Source organism: Neofelis nebulosa, chromosome 3, assembly GCF_028018385.1.
Source record: "Neofelis nebulosa isolate mNeoNeb1 chromosome 3, mNeoNeb1.pri, whole genome shotgun sequence".
Taxonomy (NCBI): Eukaryota; Metazoa; Chordata; class Mammalia; order Carnivora; family Felidae; genus Neofelis; species Neofelis nebulosa.
In genome coordinates, this window is record NC_080784.1 from 203,061,570 (window position 1) to 203,081,192 (window position 19,623).

The window sequence follows — 19,623 nt, forward strand, 5'->3', positions numbered from 1 at the left end:
AAAAAAAAGGCCTTCATGGGGGAAGTTTTTAAATACACACACACACACACACACACACACACACACAGACACACACACGCACTCTCTTTATGTCAAATGATCCTCTAGGGGCATCAGAAAGTGTAGTTGAATACATTTTTTCTTGGCTAATAATGCTTACAAATGTGTTTATTGAATGACCTAGTTAATACATTTCCTTTGGGGGTTGGGGGTGGAATAAAAGGTTTGTTCCCTGAAAGAGTTCGTGTATTTCTTCTTAAATATTTGGAAGAATTCACTAGTGAGGCCATTTGGACCTGAGTTTTCTTGGTAGTTTTTAAAATATAGGTATTTTTGGATTTTGTTTGTTTTGCTGAGGTGTAGTGGGTAAAGCCTGAGTGGTGCAGGTGGGGGAAGAATTAGGAGGGATGTGGGCAGGTGCAGCTGTAGGACGCTGGTGCAGGGGAGCCCAGAGAGTCCTGGGAGTGAACCTGAGGGAAGGAAGGAAGGGGAGGGACTTTGACTATCGTGTCCCTCTGGCAGCTGGATGAGTGATCGGTAACTCCCGAGCCGGACCAGCAGATGTGGACTCCACTCCTGTGGTAGGGAGGAATGGACCAGAAATTTCCAGCAAGGTAGCAGGAGTTTTAAGTGTATAAACATAGTCCGAACAGTCCTTCTCAAACGCGTGAGCATCGGAGCCACACGGGGGGCTCATTCAAACAGGGCTTGCTGGGCTTTATCCCAGAGTGTGATTCAGTTGGTGCAGGGGGCTCAAGAATTTGTTTCCAGCTCGTTCCCAGGCCTGCCTCTGGTCCAGGTCCCCGCTGTGGGATCCATGGCTAGAGTTCATTCCTTAGCCAGCACCTCCCCGCCACCAGCTGCGCTGGGGCAGGGCTTTCTTTCCCGGAGCCCAGCAGACTCAGCACTCAGGACCACTCCAGCGCCGGGTTGCCTCTCAGATTCGATCGTCTGTCTTCTTTTCTTTTTGATTGCAAAAGTAACACATGCTCATTCGGGATTTTTAAAGCAGTAACAGAAATTGGTGTTTTGTGTGTTTGTTTTTGAGAAAGGACGAGAGAAGGTGCAGGTGAGCAAGGGGCAGAGAGAGAGAAACGGGGCTCGCCCAAAGTGGGGCTCATGTTCGCCCGAAGCAGGGCTCGAGTGCATCCGAAGTGGGGCTCGAACTCATGACCCGTGAGATCGTGATGGGAGCCCAGCCAAGTCAGATGCTTAATGACTGAGCCACCCAGCAACAACAGAAGTTCGCAAAGTGAGAGTAAAATTTCTCTCTTTGCCCCTCACCACCTCGTCTTGCTGGAGATGGCCATCTACTGACTTTCTCTAGTCAGACATTTCTTGTGCAGTTGTGAACACACAAACACACTGGCAGGGCTGATCATTAGACGGAGGACCCTGGCTGGGGTGTGTGGAGGACTTTTTACCATGGGTTAATGTTGGCACATGATTGAGTGAGGCTTAATGATGCTCCAAGGGAGAGCCTACCTGTGTCACTTCTTGTGGGTTTAGAGTAGATCATTTTTGTTGACCTTGAAGTTGTTAGTTAGAGCTTGTCCTTTTTAAATACCTAATGGTATTTGGAGTCATGAAGGTGGGAGAATACTCTAGTGATGGCACTTTTTTTTTTCTTTAAGATTTTTTTTTTAAGTAATTTCCACACCCAACATGGGGCTCCAACTTAGAACCCCGAGATCAAGAGTCCCAGGCTCTACTGACCGAGCAGCCAGGTGCCCCCATCTAGTGATGGTGCTTTTAAAAAAACTTTTTTAAAAAATGTTTTTATTTTTGACAGAGTGTGAGCGGGAGAGAGGCAGAGAGAGAGAGGGAGACACAGAATCCGAAGCAGGCTCCAGGCTCTGAGCTGGCCACACAGAGCCTGACGCGGGGCTTGAACCCACAAACCGTGAGATCATGACCTGAGCCAAAGTCGGACACTTAACCGACTGAGCCACCCAGGCGCCCCTAGTGATGGTTCTAATGCAAGTTTTTGACGGGAACTTATGTGACAGTGTTAGAACTCACCTGAATACCTGATCGCTTCTTCCAGAAAGTACCATGTCGGGCACACAGGAAACGCTCGAGGTTGTTCCAAATGGGGATTTCGCTTTATTTCTCAGTCAGAGATGCCTGTGGGTCCTGTGGCCAGTTGGCCTCCCCTGGCAGGGGTGGCTGTGGTCTCTGCAGAGATGCGAGGGCCCCCCGGGAACCCACCTGGTCACGCGGGCTTTCCTTCCCCGACTGCCCGCCCTCCTCCCTCCCTGGGACTAATTCCGAGTCAGAACCCTGCCCGCCCCCGCCCTCTGCCCTCCCAGCTGGTCCGCCCCGTCCTGCGTGCCTTAACCTTCCAGACTGTGCTGCAGGGCCCGGAAGGGCGCCCAGGGTGCCTCCCTGGGACCGTGGCTCCGGCTCCTGGCTCCGGGAATGTCGCCCAGGAGCAGTCTGCACTTGTGGGGCTGGCCTTTCTGAGGCGTGTGGCTCCAGTAGACGCCATGGCTGTCTCCCCCGCGCTGCTGTTCGTGGACAGGTTTGTGGTTGCAATCTCGCCCCTCTTGCTTTCGCTTTTGTCATCGGAGGCCTACCTGGAGCTCGGATTTTGCCAAGTCTGTAGGTTTTGGTGTGATTCAGCACCCCTGCCCCTGTCGGGCAGAGTCGTTTCTGAGTTTCGAAGGGGTGTGGTCCCGAGGCTCCAGCGAGGAGGGCCCGCGGGCCCCAGGAGCCAGGGGCCCCGGTGTGTGCGTGCGTTCCGTCTGATGCTCGCTGCACTCCCGTGTTGGCTGTTCCCTCCGGTTTTAGGGACCAACTTGATAACATCAGAGGCTCCTTGGCTAACATTTTCTGAAGGAAGAGAGACGCCGAATATTTCTAGCTCTCGGGTACTTGTGACTGTGTGTGCGACTAGGAGCGTTGGGCCTGCTGTTTGGCCACAGTAAGAACACCTCAGTGTCTGTCTCAGTCGCCTCATATTTCCTGTAGGGCAGATGGAGTTTTATCACACAGGAGGTTGGGTTTGTAGGATACGGTTTTGTGTCCTGTGTGCCTGTGACAGTTGAGTGGGCTGGCCTTTTCAAATAGATGTGGCAGTGGGGCATGTTGATTTCTGATGGTGGAGATCTGGAAAAAAAAAAAAAAAAAAGTAAGAAATAGGCTTTGGAGGAATCATTTACCGTTTTTGCCTTCTCTACCCCGGAGGAGTACCAGGATTTAGATGTCCCTTCAGGAGCAAATTCCTTAGCCTCGCCGAGACTCTGTTTCCTGTCTGTGCCATGTGGGTGGACTGTGATCCCTGTCTGGGTCGTGCCTCCATGTGAGGACCCTCCAGCAAGGGCTTCCCTCCAGAGTTCCATCTCTCACGCAGAATATGTGGGACGTGCCAGGCACGGTACGGGGCCCCTGACAGGTGATCTGTGAAGGGTGGTTGTGATTCAGGAAATGGTGGAGAAGATACCCGTCTGTTCTGGGAACGGAACGTGACGGTGTTTTAGTGGATTTCTGAGGACTTTGGAACAAGCTTTGGTTATGTCTCGTCAAAGACACAAAGGAAGGAGAAAGCAAGAAGCCCCAGGGAACCGTCGAATTACAACCTGGAGTTCCCATGCACAGTATCTTGAAGGAGGAGGACTTTGGAGGTTTATTTCCCAAGATTCCAAGGAGTTTTGAGCAGTCCCTGCTGAGTGTCTGTGGCCCGTGGAACCTGCTCCTCCAGGTCGGGCAGGGCTGCGCCCTTCCACCCCCGCCGTCCTCCACCTTCTGGGGCAGTGTGGACAGCTGCCGGGCAGCAGCCGTGGATGTTCGGGTCCAAGTCGTGGTTCCGTGTTGCTCTGTGTGTCTCTGGGCAGGACTCCCCAACCTCTCTGAATGCTGGCTTCCTCTGTTTCATTTCATTTTATTTTTTTAAGGTTCGTTCATTTTTCAGAGACAGAGCGGGAGCCGGGGAGGGGCAGAGGGAGACCCAGAATCTGAGACAGACTCCAGGCTCTGAGCTGTCCGCACAGAGCCCGATGCGGGGTCTGAACTCACAGACAGGTGAGATGGTGACCTGAGCCAAAGTCAGAGGCTCAACTGACTGAGCCACCCAGGCGCCCCCTGGCTTGCTCTGTTTTAAATGGGCAGGTATAATTCTTGTGTGTTCTTTCTGAAAATTCCTCCAAAAAGCGTGTATTCGATAAACATGTGTTCCTGTATGCCAGGAACTGTTCTAAGCCCTAGAGGCACCACAGTAAACACAAGAGACGGGACTCACCCTCGTGGACTTTACATTCTGTGATGAAGACACATAAAGGAACAAGTTGGTAACTCTCGTGCAAGGCATTTGAGTGCTTACACCAGGTAGGGCCCTGGCTCTGGGTGCTGCCCTCAGCACACACTTCCCGTGCTTTGAAATACACTGGTTCAGGGACCCAGATCCAGCACCTAATCTTGTCTGTCAGCTAGCATTCTAGATTGTTCCTGGAATCACCTTATTTTGACTTCAGTAATGTCTGAAAGTTAGTGGGGGCGGGGCTGAAAGGCACCACCTCAGCCGCACACCATTTAAGAAGAAAGGGGGTCTGTCCTTAGACTATACGGTCTCTCGTCGAAAAATGGAGAGATGGAACTTTGGGTGGAAGTCCTTGCTGGGGGGCACCTGAGTGGCTCAGTCAGGTAAGTGTCGGACTTCGGCTCAGGTCATGATCTCAGGGTTTGTGAGTTCAAGCCCCGCGTCGGGCTCTCTGCTGTCAGTGCAGAGCCCGCTTCGGATCCTCTGTCCCTCCTCCCATCCCCTTTCCTGCTTGTGCGCCCTCTCTCAAAAATAAATTAACATTAAAAAAGTCCTCGCTGGAGTGTCCTCACATGGAAGCACGCCCCAGGTTTCCAAAGCCAAAAGGACAGTGTTAGAATTATGATGTTAATGATGCTTGACCTTCAGGACTCCTCACGTCTGCCTAATTTTGTGTTCATATCTAAACATTTTTTTTTTTTATGTCTAGAAGATTCCCCCAAATGAATAAGCTTCAAGGCCCCCTAAAACTGGGATCTGGCCCTGCAGGTGGCTGAGAGGGGGGACACTGCAGTGGCAGGTGTCCTGACGTGTGGGCAGTGGAGGACCAGGTGGAGCACGGCCCAGATGAACCCACAGCTTAGCTCTGGCTGGTTGTCGTGCGGGAACACGTGCCCGTGTGGCCAGCTCTTACGGTATGTCAGGAGAAGCCAGAAGCCCAGGTTTTTCTTTGATTTCTCGATATTTCAAAATGCTGATAAACATTTCCAGCTGGAAAACTCTGTGCAGGCAGAAAACACAGGCTCCCAGCGTGTCACCTCTCCTTGTGGCCCCTGCACACACACCTGCCCCGATGACTTGTGTGTTATTTCACTTAGTTCTCCCGAGACTTGTTATCTCCATTTACAGATGAAAACCATGAGGCCCTGGGCCTTTGCTGCTTTGGTGGGGGGTGTGGTCCTGAGGGTAGGGGGTGGGGGTGGAGGGTGGGGTGGGAGGTGGGGCCCTGAGGCTGGGGGGGTTGGGTGGGGTGGGGAGCCCCGATTGGAGCCACAGCTAGGCCCCTTGTAGCCTCCTGTGCATCACTTCTCAGCCAGGAATAGGTGATAACAAAGTTATGTCCCATCTTGCAGTTTTCTTGGAGCAGATAAGCACCTGAGCTGCCCGTGCTGGGAACCTGGGGTTCAGATTTGGGGGCCTCTCACCAGGAAGGCCCCCGTTCCGCCTCTGCCTGAAGTTGCCGGAGCAGGGTGGTCAGGTCAGCGTGACGGGACCGCAAGTACGCCTGTGGCCCCTTGGTGACCGTTGCCTTTCAGCCGTTCTGTCGTGTTCCTGCGCGCATGTCCCTGCAGCCTTGCTGGTCCGTATGAGGTCTGGGAGTGGACGGCAGTGTGTGTGCACGGCCCTGCTGACCACAGGGCTGGCTCTGTGCCCGTCCAGAGTTCTCGGCCGTGTGGTCGGAGGCTGCACCGGACTGCGGAGGCCTGGAAGGGCGGGGGTCTGAGTCCCTGGTGGGCGACCTTAGGAACTTACCTAACTTGTAGGAGGTAGGCCGTTCTCCTTGGGACACTTGTGCACTGCTCAAGTGTCTGCTCAGGTGCACTGCTCACGGCTGGGCTCGTGAAGCACGGGGCAGAGTGGGTGCATGAGCCACGTGGGCTGAGCCGCCAGTGCCTTCCCAGGTGCGGCTCCATACGGTTTCACTTCTCTTTTCTAAGTGTTTATTGTTTGTACCAGTGCAGCATCACTGACCGTTTCACTTGCTCTCCAGCTTTTTGTTGGTTAGGGCACTTGCCACCCGACACAGCAGGGGCTCCTGGCGCTCGCCACCCAGCCTTACTGGGGACGGGCAGAAAAATTGGGCACTGTTCTGGGGTTTGATAAAGCCTTCCTGATTTGGAAGATGGGGGTGGGGGTGGTGCAGCAGCACTGATTTTCTCTTTTTCTGTTTTTTAGTAATCTCTACACCCGGCATGGGGTTGGAATGTACCACCCCCGAGATAAGAGTTGCACGCCCCACCGACTGAGCCAGCCAGGCACCCCTCGCTTCCTTTCTTATCGGCAGAAATCCCTAATTTAGCAACGGTTTCTTTATATAAGAACTTTTTTGTTCCTTTTTTTTTTTTTTTTTTAAGTTCATTTATTTTTGAGAGAGGGAGTGTGTGTGAGCAGGGGAGGGGCAGAGACAGAGAGAGAAAGAGAGAACTCCAAGCAGGCTCCACACCGTCAGTGCAGAGCCCGACATGGGGCTCAGACTCACAAACTGTGAGGTCACGACCTGAGCCGAAACCCGAGTTGGATGCTTAACCGTCTGAGCCACCCAGGCGCCCCTGTTAACTTTCTCCAATAGGCGATACGCTTGCATGGTACAAAATCCAGAAAGTGCAGTAGAGTGTGTGGTGAAGAGTTTTGTTTCTGCACCGTGCCACCGGGTAAGCTGTTGCAGGAGCACAGAATGCCCATTTCCGTCTTCTCCCAGAGGTAGTCTGTGCTGGTACGAGCAACGCAGGTGCACATACTGTGCGGCGTGCTTTACGCTGTTACGCGCTTCGCTTTTTGCCTTTAACGACGAATAGATGTTGGTCCTTCAAAAAAATGGCCCTGACCCCCTTTTTTTAAAAAAAGGTTTGATTTATTTAAGTAATCTCTACACCCTGTGTGGGCTCGAACTCATGACCCCAAGATCGGGAATCACATGCTCTACCAACGGAGCCAGCCAGGCTACCCCCTGACCCTTCTTACTGATGTATATGGACATGTCATGGACCCCTGGGTAGTTTTCGGTCTTTTTTGACACTTTGAAGAACTCTCTGTCCCAGCTGGCGCATTTCAGCGCAATGACACGCACATTTGTCATGTGTTCAGCAGCCTGTGTGGCTGGTGGCCCGTCCTGGGCGGTGAGGGCCTGACCCCTCTGTCGGGAGGCGTGGGGCGTTCAGGTCTCCAGGTTGTATGTTTCCCCACTCGCCCCGCTTTGCCCCTTGTCACATGTCAGCCCCCTCTGCTTCCTGCCTGTGGGAAGTATAAGCACCGTAAGCCACATGATAAGGCACTGGACAAGCCTGGCGAAGGAAGGATCCTGTGGCTTATAGTGTGGGGGGGTCGGAGGAAAGGGAGCACCGGTCAGAGTCTGCGCAAAGCCGTGCCCGACTGGTCTCAGTGATGACCAGGTCCTGATAGTCCATTTCGTCCCAGTTACCTGTGTCCGTGCCTGATCTTGCCCCTGCTACTGATGATGCCCCTCACTTGTGGGTGGCACTCCACAGCAGGCAGGAGAGCCGGCAGGCAGAAATTGACACGCCATTGTTTTTAGCGTTACTTTGTCATGGGTGTCCCATGTCTCTTCCTCTGAGCTGTTAACCTATTGAAATGAAAAGAATGATTGTTCCAGCCAGGGGTAGATGCCCCAGTCAAACCCTGGCTCCCTTTTCCTGCCCAAGCGTCTTTTCTTTTGCTTCCTGCAAGCTCTTAGGGTTATTCTTTTCCCTTGTAGTTGGGGGTGGCTTAGTCACGGACAGCCCCAGAGTGTATTTCCTGAGGCCTCTTCAGCATTGTTGGAAAATGCATCCGGATAGGATAGGCGTCGTCAACAGATCCCTGGTGGGGCCAGCCCCTGCTGGGTCACCTTCCCTCAGCCCACCATTCCTGTAAACCTCGCCTCTCATCTGCCCCCCTCTCTAATGCCTTCAGGGTGACAGCGTTAGCTCGGCTGAAGGGGATTGAGCTGGAGGACAGTGCTGTCAGTCCCCTCATGGAGAAACGCCACGCGGTGATGATGGTGACAACAGCTGCTGTTGTCGTGAACGTGAACCGAGTGTGTGTGATACAGTCGGCCAGGCCTGTGAGGTCCTCGCCTTGTTTGACCCTTGAAACGCGCGTGGGGGGCAGGCCCTCACGTCTCCTCTTTCAGGAGCACTTTGAGGGTTGGGGGAACGACATGTGCCATGGTGCCACAAACAGGTGGAAGCCATTGAAGGGATTTGGAGGACAGGGCTGGTGCCATCCATCTGTGCCCACTGTGTTGCGGAGAGATTTCTCGAGCATCACGGTAGATGCAGCGGGAGTTCTGCAGGGGCCCAGAACCTGATGGATCTTGGTCCTGTGCTCCAGGGACACCTGAAGAAAGGGTGGGGCAAGCACACTGGAGGGTGGGGGTGGGGTGGGGTGACAGGCTGTGTGCCTGCCCGGATGTGTGTACAGCCCCGAATGACCCAAGGAGGAGGACTGGGAAGAGGGGCCAGACCCTTGCCAAATCAGGTGAGAGCTTTGGAGCTAACCTGGGGAGAGACTGAGGGTTTCCAAGCAAATAAGACTGCCTCCTGTGGTGCGGCCCTCAGAAAAATTCAGTGCGTGAATGAGAGATCTCCGCTCTGGCCGCCTGCCTGCGGGGGTGCTCCTGCGACGAGGCTCAGGAAGGATTGTAAGGCCCTCGTCAGCCTCTTAGAAATGAGGTTCACCTCGTTTGTGGACAAGTCCTCGGTGCTTCCCCTTCAGCCATTACTCCTCCCACTGGCTGCAGGATGTGAGCGGGCATCCTGGAGGAAGGGGGCTAGTCAGGAGGAAAGCCGTGCCCGCCCCCACGTAGGTGCCTGTGGGTGAGAGGTGCGGGTGGGTGGGGCAGGCTTCAGCATCCGGAGCCCGGGTGGCTCTCAGGGAACCCCGATGCCGACAGCTTTGGTTAGACCGTGTCATTGTGCCCTGCGGATTGAGGACCCCACTGGTTGTTTATTGGCCCTTGCTGATTTGATTCCCTTCCGGCTCAGGTGAGAGTCTGGCCCATTTTGGTGTTGTTTCTGCCCTTCAGAGACTGGATTGAGGTCGACAGCTGAGCCTTGATGCTGCCAGTAGAGTGAGCGCTTCTTCCTTCGCAAAGGATTCCAGCCCTGGGGCAAAGGGCCCTCTACTGGGGATGCAAAACAAAGGGAGTCTCCATGACTGGTTCTGTGTCCGGCTTGGAACAGTGCTCCGGGCGCTGCCCTCAGCCTTCGTGCACAGCTGCTGGCTGCCCCCCCAGGAGGGCTCTGGCCTGGGAGCAGATTGTGGTGTTCTGTTCCGCCCCTCCTCCCTCCTCTCCCAGCAACCCCTCACCGCCCGCCCCCCCCACCCCCCCCCCATCTTCCACGGCCCCTTCTTTCAGGGCATTCTCTTAACCCTGCTCAGAGCTTATCTCTGTTTAGTTCTTAGTCCTGGGCCTTGATTTGTCTGGACTTGCCCTTCACCTGGAGCGTGTGTGGAAGCTTGCACTTAGGCATCACCGCCGCCCTCGGAGGTGGTTCACTCCACGGGCCCCAGGTTGGAGGATGATGGGCTGAGGTCCCATTCTCTCTGGGTCCTCATAGCTCTGCACCTGCCTCCCCTGCACATGTGGCTGCCCCGTTTGTATAGAGCGCCTCCTGCGTGCTGGATGGAATTCCGGGGATGCAGAGGTGACTCTGCCCTGCCCCCCCCCCCAGCAGCCCGCACCCCTAGAGACAGGTGTGTGGAGAGAGGGTGTGCACCCGACAGGCACAGAGCAGCAGGGTGGGTGCTGTGGAAATAGCTTCCGTGGGAGCCCAGGCCCGGGGGTTGGACGGGCGGCAGCCGGTCTGGGTCGGCTTTGCAGAGTGAGTCCAGAGGTTCTGCAGAACCAGGACGGACGGGAGTACTTCCCGAAGATGGTGGTGGGACAGGTGGATTTGAGGAAGCTTGAATCAAGCAGTCCCTGTGTTCTGCCCCCTGGTGAGGTGTCACAGATACTGGCTATGGCCACTGTCTACTCCACTACATGAGAGCGCTTAGGCTGTCTGAGGGCCAGGGCTTCTGCTAACTCGCTATGGCACAGGGCTCGTGAAGGGACAGCCGGAGGGATCCACGGCTGTGTCTTCCCCAAGGCGCCTCTGGGTTAGGAGGACCGCACAGGGTTAAAGGGAACCGTCAGGGCTACTGGGCGCTCCCTGCCCCATCTGAGTTCTCTCACTGCACCTGCCCGGGAGTGGGGTTTGGTCACATGATGGGAGGAGGCAGGTCCTCGGTTCCATCTGGCCTCCTGGGCCCAACAGCCAGGTCCATGCCAGCCTTCCGATGACCCCCCCGACCTGAAAGGGGAGCAAGAGGCACCTGTTCCCTGTGCCAGTGACACACACAGCTGAAGCTAGGGAGGGATTCCTGTCCGTTCCGAGGTCCTCAACCTCCCATCCACAAAAAATAATACAGCCAAAGATGCCTTTGATAAGTCACGGTCTGTCATGAATCATGATTTTGGTAAGTTTCATCTGCACTGCATTTGTGCAGATTTACATCGTTGTCCAGTGGACGGAAAAACCAATGTTTCTGTTCCTCTTGCCCCTGCTGGCCCCGTCTCTGTGACCAGGACCACATTTACATTCCGCCTCCCGGAGCACAGATGCCCAGTCGCTTCTGTGGGGTTCTCTATTGCGTTCCTTGCCCCTCTAGACCCTCACTGACACGCGTCCCTCCACAATAGGGTTGAGGTTCATCAGGAGGTGTAGCCCTCACTCCTGTCCCCTCCCCTTCCAGGTGCATTGGGGTTCCTCACCGTTAGTCCCTTGTGCCCAGTCCCCTTCTCCAGAGGCAACTCCTCTGTAGCAAAATGTCAGCTGTTAGTGAACCGAATTCTGGATGTCCAAGCTCTTAGTGTCCTTCTGGGTGCCTGACATTTTAGCTCAGTTTGAACCGTGTGTGTTTCACCAATGGCTGTCTTAGATGGTACACAGGCTGGGCCTGGGGATAGCCCAGAGTTTCTTTCTTTCTTTTTTTTTTTTTTTTAACCAAAGTTTCTTTCTTAGAAAGGTATGTATAGAATTGCCTTGGGCTATGAAACGGTTTCTGAAATGCATTCTATTGTAACCACAACAGAAGAGAATACAGTGAGACCATTGGTTTCCTTTTCTGAAAGTTTTCGTAACTTTATTTTTTTAATGCTTTATTTATTTTTGAGAGCGAGTGCGTGTGCACAAGTAGGGGAGGGGCAGAGAGAGAGGGAGACTCCACGCTGACCGCAGGGAGCCTGACATGGGACTCCCACGAACTGCGAGATCATGACCTCAGCCGAAGCTGGACGCTCACCTGATGAGCCACCCAGGCGCCCCATGACTTTATTTTGATCTGATTTCAAATGTATTGAAAAGTTTCAAGAAAAACACAGGGAACTTCCATGTATTCTTTACTTCGATACACTCTGTATTTCACTTCATTTTATCTGTTCTGTGAGTGTGGTATATGTGCCATATGAGCAAGTAAGTATTTCTTCGAAGCATTAAGAGAATCAGCTGGAGATACCATGCCTGTCTCCCCCTCAATGTATCTGTATATTCCCTAAGAACAGGAGCATTCTCTCACATAACCACCGACTGTGCAGTTGTAAGATCGGGAAATGCAACGTCAACCCTGTGCTGTTTCTTAGTCCGCGGTCCGCATTCACATTTTGTTGGTTGTTTCAGGGATCTTCTCTGATTGATTGTCTGTCTGTCTGCCTGCCTCCCTCCATCCATATGGTGTGCTGTTCTGGGCACATCGGAGCCACAGGCCTGTGCTGTCTCCTCTGACATTGGGAATGCGGCTTCGGAGCACTTGCCTGAGAAGGGTTGCCTTTGTAATTAACACGTAATCTGTGGGAGATACTTTCAAGCCCTGTGGAAACCCTCTTCCTCCTGCAGCTGTCAGCCACCAGGTTCGCCCCCATCCCTCCTCTCCTGCCTCCATCAGTCTTCCTGTGCTTGTTCAGTGACATTTTCCCCCCTCCTCCTCCTCCTCTTGTTTGTATCCATGTGGGTGCTTGGATTTTTGTTTCGTTCAAGCGACTACAGTCCCTTGCTCTCATCATTCATCTTGATGGTTAGATTGCTCCAGATGTAGCCAGTGGGAGCCCTTGTTTCAAGCTGGCTGCCGTTCCCTTCACATGTGTCCCCTATATTTTTTTCAGCACTTTCTTACTTTCTAGCACACGAGCTGCTGGGGGTTCATCTTCTACTTTCCAGTGAGCCCTGGAAACCATTTGTTTTGAATGAATGGGCCTTCCAGAACGTAGTTTATTTTGTACTACCGTTTGGGATTTATGTGTGTTATTCGGGACCTGTTTACATGTTGTTGGGACGGAAGACCTTGGACTCTCTCTTGAGTGGTTTTCTTTTCATTATATGTGGAGACTATAAATAGGCAATATAAATTTACCTTATAGATAATTAATTTTAAGTAGGCTTCGTGCGCAAGGTGGGGCTCAAACTCACAACCCCAAGATTGAGAGGTGTGTGCTCCACCAACTGAGCCAACCAGGTGCCCCCCACAGGTAATTTAAACTGAGCTAGAGGTTAATTATTAAAGCAGCTCTGACTTCATATAATTTTTTTATTTTTTTAAAGGTTATTTATTTTGAGAGACAGAGAGAGACAGAGCATGAACGGGGGAGGGGCAGAGAGAGAGGGAGACACAGAATCGGAAGCAGGCTCCAGGCTCTGAGCCATCAGCCCAGAGCCCGACGCGGGGCTTGAACTCGCCGGCTGCGAGATCGTGACCTGAGACGAAGTCGGACGCTTAACCGACTGCGCCACCCAGGCGCCCCTTAAGTTTTTTTTTTTAAATGTTTATTTATTTTTGAGGCAGAGAGAGACAGAGCATGAATCGGGGAGGGGCAGAGAGAGAGGGAGACACAGAATCCGAAACAGGCTCCAGGCTCCAAGCCATCAGCCCAGAGCCTGACGCGGGGCTCGAACTCATGGACCGTGAGATCATGACCTGAGCCGAAGTCGGACGCTCAACCGACTGAGCCACCCAGGCACTCCTGTTTTTTATTTTTTTAAAGGTTATTTATTTTGAGAGACAGAGAGAGAAAGAGGCATGAGCAGGAGAGGGTCAGAGAAAGGAAGAGAGAATCCCAAGCAGGCTCTGCGCTGTTAGCACAGAGCCCAACATGGGGCTCTGTCTCACGAACCGTGAGATCGTGACCTGAGCCAAAATCTAGAGTCGGACACTCAGCTGACTGAGCCCCCCTGGGCGCCCCTAGCAGCTCTTATTAAGCACTGATTGTGTACCTGTAATTCTAATTCCCGCAAAGACCCTTGTTAAACACAAGGAAACAAGCTTAGAAAGGTTAATGTACTGGTCAGAGTTACATAGCTAGTGAGTGTTGAGGCCAAGTTTCAATTCAGTTCGCTCTGACTTTAAAGGTCACTTTTGTTACAGACTTTGTTATAGTATAAGGTGTTTCCTTACTTTAAGTTATAGAATTTGTACCTGTAACAGTGGAACAACAAAAAACTTATTTGTGGCTTAAGGGCTTTTTCCTTGCTGCGTAATTCTGTGTCTTACGTGAAAAATCATACCTGAAGAATTAAAGCTTGTGGTTCATCACATTGTTGTCTCAAAGGAAAGTCTACTTGTGTTCATTCAAGAGTGACTCGTTGTCGTGGTATTTTTGTAAATGCCCAGAAGTTTCCTAACCCTCTTATTTTCTTCCTGTAGGAATTTGCTTGCTAGAAAACAGAATGCAAGACTTGACAGACAGAATGACTTGGGATGGAAGTTATTTGGAAAAGTACCACTCCGAGAGAATGCTCAGAAAGATTCAAAGAAAATACAAAAGGTATACAAGGTATAAAAACACAGAAACGTGTTATTAGCATATATTTATGAACCTTGTAAAAATGGCCTTTATTGAGGCTTTGAAATTGGAAAACTGTGTTACTCTGCATGCCGAGCTCCTAAAATGTAAGTCTGTCTTCAGAATGTTGATGACTTTAACCTTTTTCATTTCCTGTAGCTCACAGCATGCGTATAGGAAAGAGATAGCGGGGCTCTAGAGCTTTATAACCTAATTTGATGAGTTTTTCCAGCAAGAGTTGTAAATGTGTTTGTTGTCAGAGGTGTGTTAATGATGTTTGATATTAAAGCGTTCTTGCCCTCTGATCCCATGGGTTTCTTGGAGCTCAATCCTTCCGGTGCTGATTTGGCCGGGAATGCGAGGGCCACTGTTCACCCAGGCTGTAGGATGATCCCCTTCCCCTTGCTGGCTCACAGGCTGCCTACTTGTCTGAGGTGGGGAGGGCACAGGGTTCAGGGGCCAGGCCAGGCCTGTGGCGTCTCATCACCGCCAGGCTGCCTCCGTCCCCGAGCAGGGGGCGATGCCAGCGGCTGGAGACATGCGCTTGTCTTTGCAAAGAAGGTTCGTGCCCAGACTCAGCGGGGCCAGGGGCCTCTGTGGCCTTGGAAGCTCTGACTGCGACAGCCTGCGTCTTCTCCAGGGCTCCGAGTCCCAAGCACCCTCACCTCTGCCATTTGCCGGTGCTGTGACGCTGTCCCCGGCGGGCCAACCCCTCCAGCCTCGGTTTTGTATCCATTGGCAGTTGCTTAGTAGATACTTTTTTTCTCTAAACCTTTATTTATTTTTGAGAGAGAGAGAGACTGAGCGCGCGCAGGGCGGGGGCAGAGAGAGAGGGACACATAGAATCCGAAGCAGGCTCCGGGCTCTGAGCTGTCAGCACAGAGCCTGACGAGGGGCTCGAACCCACGAACCATGAGTTCATGACCTGAGCCGAAGTCAGACGCTTCACCGACAGACCCCCCCCCCCCCCCCCCAGGCGCCCCTGCTAAATACTTTGGAGGACCTAGTGAGTGCCGGCCTCGTGCGTGGCCCTGGGCTTACAGAGCTCACACAGCACCGTGCTGGAGAGCTCCCCTCTGGTGAGGAGAGGACTCCAGGGCGGGTATGGAAAGGAGCAGGACGGGCGTGTGTGGGGGCAGGGGCACGGCCTGCTGGGCAAGGCTGCACACGAGGTTGAGGTCAAAGGTGTGACGGAGTTATTAACAACAGGGATCATGAGCGATTGTTGTGTGCTGGTTTCAGATGAGTCAGCACTTGGGTGTCTGGTTCATTTAAAACTCGTAACAGTCTTCTCAAGAAGGTACTATTACCGTCCTCATTTCACGGAAGGAGCACTTAGACAGGCTCGGTGACTTGGGCAGGGCCGGAACCCAGCCCCAGGGCCCTCGCTGCTCCTTTGCCTCGGCAAGGAAGGGGCCGCAGGCGGTGGGGGCGGCCTGTGCTAAGGGGCAGTGGCAGCCCGGGCCCAGGGAGCAGTGAGAGGGGCTGTCTGTGGGGCCCTCGTGAGGTGATGTCCCTGGAGGGTTTTTTTTTTTTTTTTTTAATTTTTTTTTCAACGTTTTTTATTTATTTTTGGGACAGAGAGAGACAGAGCATGAACGGGGGAGGGGCAGAGAGAGGGAGACACAGAATCGGAAACAGGCTCCAGGCTCCGAGCCATCGGCCCAGAGCCTGACGCGGGGCTCGAACTCACGGACCGCGAGATCGTGACCTGGCTGAAGTCGGACGCTTAACCGACTGCGCCACCCAGGCGCCCCATGTCCCTGGAGGGTTTTACTCGTGTGAGCCGTGATGGCGTCGCCCTGGCAAGAATGTGGCTCCTGGACTGGTCCAGAGGAGGGGAAGTGGGGCTGGCCCGGCGTGGCGCTCGCGCGGTTGCAGAGGATGGCCCCTTTGAGTATTAAACGTGTTAGGTACAGCGGTGCGGCGTGTGGGGCGAGGCAGGGAGCACATCCCGGGGCTCTGGCCCCAGCCACGCGGTGGATGCGCGCCTATTTCATTTTGTGAAAGCCTCGGCAAACTAAATTTGTTCTGAATGTCGTCTGACGTTCCCCAGAGCGGTCGTCTGGACCCCGGAGGCTCGCGAAGTACTTGGGTGTTGGAATTCATTTTTACGGGTTGTTACATTTGGATTCTGAAGCGCTCCTTGCGTAGGCTTATTACAATAGCACACAATTAAAATTTGAGGAGTCTGTATGCAAAGCTCTGCCATAAATTTCTTAGAAACGAAATAGCCAAGCTGTTTAACAATTTTTTTTTTTTTTTTTTTTTTAATTTATTTTTGGGACAGAGAGAGACAGAGCATGAACGGGGGAGGGGCAGAGAGAGAGGGAGACACAGAATTGGAAACAGGCTCCAGGCTCCGAGCCATCAGCCCAGAGCCCGACGCGGGGCTCGAACTCACGGACCGCGAGATCGTGACCTGGCTGAAGTCGGACGCTTAACCGACTGCGCCACCCAGGCGCCCCTGTTTAACAATTTTTAAAGAGATCCACACTTTGAAAAAAGTAACCATTATCCTAGGGAGATTTTCCCATGACTCTTACTGTCACTCACATCATGTTTGAATTTCTTTGTTTTCTTTGTCGTACTTTTTTTTTTTTTAAAGGTGAACATGGATTATGTTCTTGAACCTAAAGGATTTCTGTGAACTGGAGTGACTAGGTCCGCTAATTATGTGGCAACCCAATACCGCAGGGACGAGGACCGCCTGGCTTCAACCATCAATAATAAAGGATGTAATTGTACCGGCAAGGGTCATACAATCCTGCCCGTGTCCTGTTTGCTCGTGCTTTGTGTCTCCGGCCCTCCCTCCCCGGGCTGGCCAGGCCTCACGGGGATCCAGGGCCGGGTACCTGCTGTCGTGGGGGTACAGCAGCCGGCGGCTGCCGCAGATGTCCACCCACACGCTTCGTCGCGGCCTTCAAAGCTCAGGCTGGTCCGGCTCTCCACCCACGCGCTTTAGAGAGCCCAGAGCCGGCGCCGACTGCCGAGGCCCGTGATGCCAGACGGTGCCAGGTGTAGGAAACTCCGGTTCCTCCTCCCCTTCTCTTTGGAATGTTTTTATTAGCGGAGAGAAGCGCCATCGCGTAGTGCTGTAAGACCATAGACTTTGGAGGCAGACTGTCAGAGTCCGTATCCCAGCTCGGCCACTGTTTGGCTGTGTGGGCAAGTCCCTTAACCTCCTGAGCCCCATTTTCGTCCTCTCTGAAATTTGGAGAATAACCGGACCAGCCTCGGAGGGGTGAGGACGAAAAGTGTGAATGTACCTCAGGTGCTCAGAACGGCGTTGAATGTCGTAGGTGCTGGAGAGCGTTTCCTGTTGTTGTCGTCTCTTTCCTGGGACAAGTCCACCTTGAACAACAGGAAACAGGACACCGCGTGGGAGGCTGAGCCTGAGGCCTCCGCAGGTCCCTTCACTTGCGTGCGCAGACACCGCACCGTGTTGAGGCCAGGTCTTGCGCCGGGAGCACACAAGCCCTTGGGCCGGCGTGCCTCAAGGCATCCTGGTGGAGCCCGGGGGACAGGTGTGTACGCCCGCCGAGGTCGCTGGGCTTGCAGACTTGGGTCTGATTTCCAGCATCCCCTCTTCTTATCCGTGTAACTGTGGGCAGTTACTTCTTGGTTTTCTCATCTGCAGAAGGGGCACTGTGGTTCCTCCTCACGGGGTTGTTACAAATTAAGAGATGATGTACGTGGACCGTTTTTGTCCCAGGAGTGGCCCAGAGTGAGTACTTGAGGAGTGGCTGTTGTGACGTTTAATTCAGAAAGAGGTCCAGCGAGTGGTCAGGGCTGCTTGTGGTTTGCCCGGGGCACGTGGCACATACGTGACTTCGTTGTAACTGGGCCAGATTCCCTCCACTTGAGCCTGACACAGACATAGCTGCCATTTTTAGGAAATGTTGAAATGTTACTTTCAGTTATCTTTTCAAACTTCAGAAGGATTTTGAAAAGTCATTGTCTCCCAGCTTACATTATCATTTCTAAGTAGGGGAATAAAAATGACCAAGGATATCTACGAGAATCACACTAAACCAGTGTTTCTCAAAGCATGGTGCCCGGGGGGACATGATCATCATCTGGGCGTTTGTTAGAAACACGAGTTCTCAGGCCTTCCCCCCCACAGACCCGCTGAAGAAACTGGGGCTGGGGCACAGCAAGTGCCCACCAGCTGTGGCAACCGCTGGTGAACTGGAGAGGCCCCGAGAGTAAAGACAGGAGAAGGGATCTGAAGATAGCTGCCTACGGGCCTCCGTCATTGGGTGTGTGCGGGGCAGGGCCCGGCCAGATTGGCCCCCTGGGCAGTGCTGGGCCAGTGTGTCCTTTGCTTTGCGGATAAAGAGGGACCTTCCTCCTTGGCTTCCATGGTCCTTTGTTCCACATATTTGAGCCACCGTGGGGGTCCTTCCTGGAATTACAGTGAAGGGCAAGACTTCCTTGGCCTCCGCCTTGCTTGGAACTTGCTTGCCTTAGATCAGGCAAAAACAGATTGGAGCACAGTAACTGCGGGTAGTCGCAGCTGTGATAAGCGTCGTCGTGCAATTTCTGCACCACTGGTTTTTCAAGTGACTGCCGGTTCCCCGGTCCAAGGGGCGTTCCTCAGCCCTTGTCTCATCAGCCTCTCCCCTGCTCCTTGGGAGCCTTTCTGACCTTGACTTCAAGGTCACCACATTCTCCCTCCTTTGCAGTTTTCCCCGCTGGGTGCCCTCCAGATAGTGGAGTCCCCCTCAGGTGCTGCCCTGTCCATGGCCACCCAGGAGGAGATCTCAGCGGGACTCCAGGCTTTAAATATCGCGCCTCCACTGGCAGCCCCCACCTTTGTTCCCTGAACTTCCGCGTCTAGCTGCCTGCTGGGTCCTCCACTGGATGTCTGACAGCCAGCCACCTGGCTAACAAGTCCAGGCTATACTCTTTCTGTTTCCTGTCTTGTTGGGCCTCCCCTCCTTGCATCTTTCTCCATTTTGGAAAATGATAGACTTCGCCTTCTTTTTCAGGTCTAAACTTGACAGTTGTTCTTGACCTCTCTCCTCTCTCTCCTCTCTCTCCTCTCTCTCCTCTCACCCCTCCTCCCGTCTGACTGCCGTTTTGCTGATGTTTGCGCTCTGTTGGTGCGGCCGGCTTTGAGGGCTGTGACCTGCTGGGGGTTCAGATGATCTGGTGCAGTCAGCCTGGTGTGACACGGATGTGCTTTTTACTGTCCCTCAGTTGCTTGAGCTGTTGGAAATGGGGACTGCACACATCTGGGGACGCTTTAGAGCAGAGTTTGTGAGTCTTTTAGATGTAACACTGGGTATACAGACTTGAGGCATCGGCACCATTGTCAGGAAATGTCCTGTCTGGGCTCCGAGGCAGCTACCGACAGGCAGGGATTACGGTGAGGGGTACGGTGTGTGGACTTTAGTGTCCTGGATAAAAGATCACATGTGAGCAAAGAAGCATACACGTATTTGGGCTTGTATCACCTGGAACATCTTGGATGGCCTTCTGGAATTTCAAGTCAGCTCTTAGATGTTAAAGAGAGAATCCCAGAAGAAGGCAAATCCAGAACGGC

The 19,623-nt window shown here is 53.2% G+C and overlaps 1 protein-coding gene across 1 annotated transcript in view; it reads left to right on the plus strand.

Moving 5' to 3' along the window:
* LOC131507873 (uncharacterized protein KIAA0232) overlaps positions 1–19,623 on the plus strand; it is a 214,510-nt gene that overhangs the window by 137,242 nt on the left and 57,645 nt on the right. Inside the window, exon 11 of the mRNA XM_058723162.1 lies at positions 13,934–14,063. Coding sequence (XP_058579145.1) covers positions 13,934–14,063 — 130 coding nt within the window. The remainder of the gene's footprint in view (positions 1–13,933; positions 14,064–19,623) is intronic.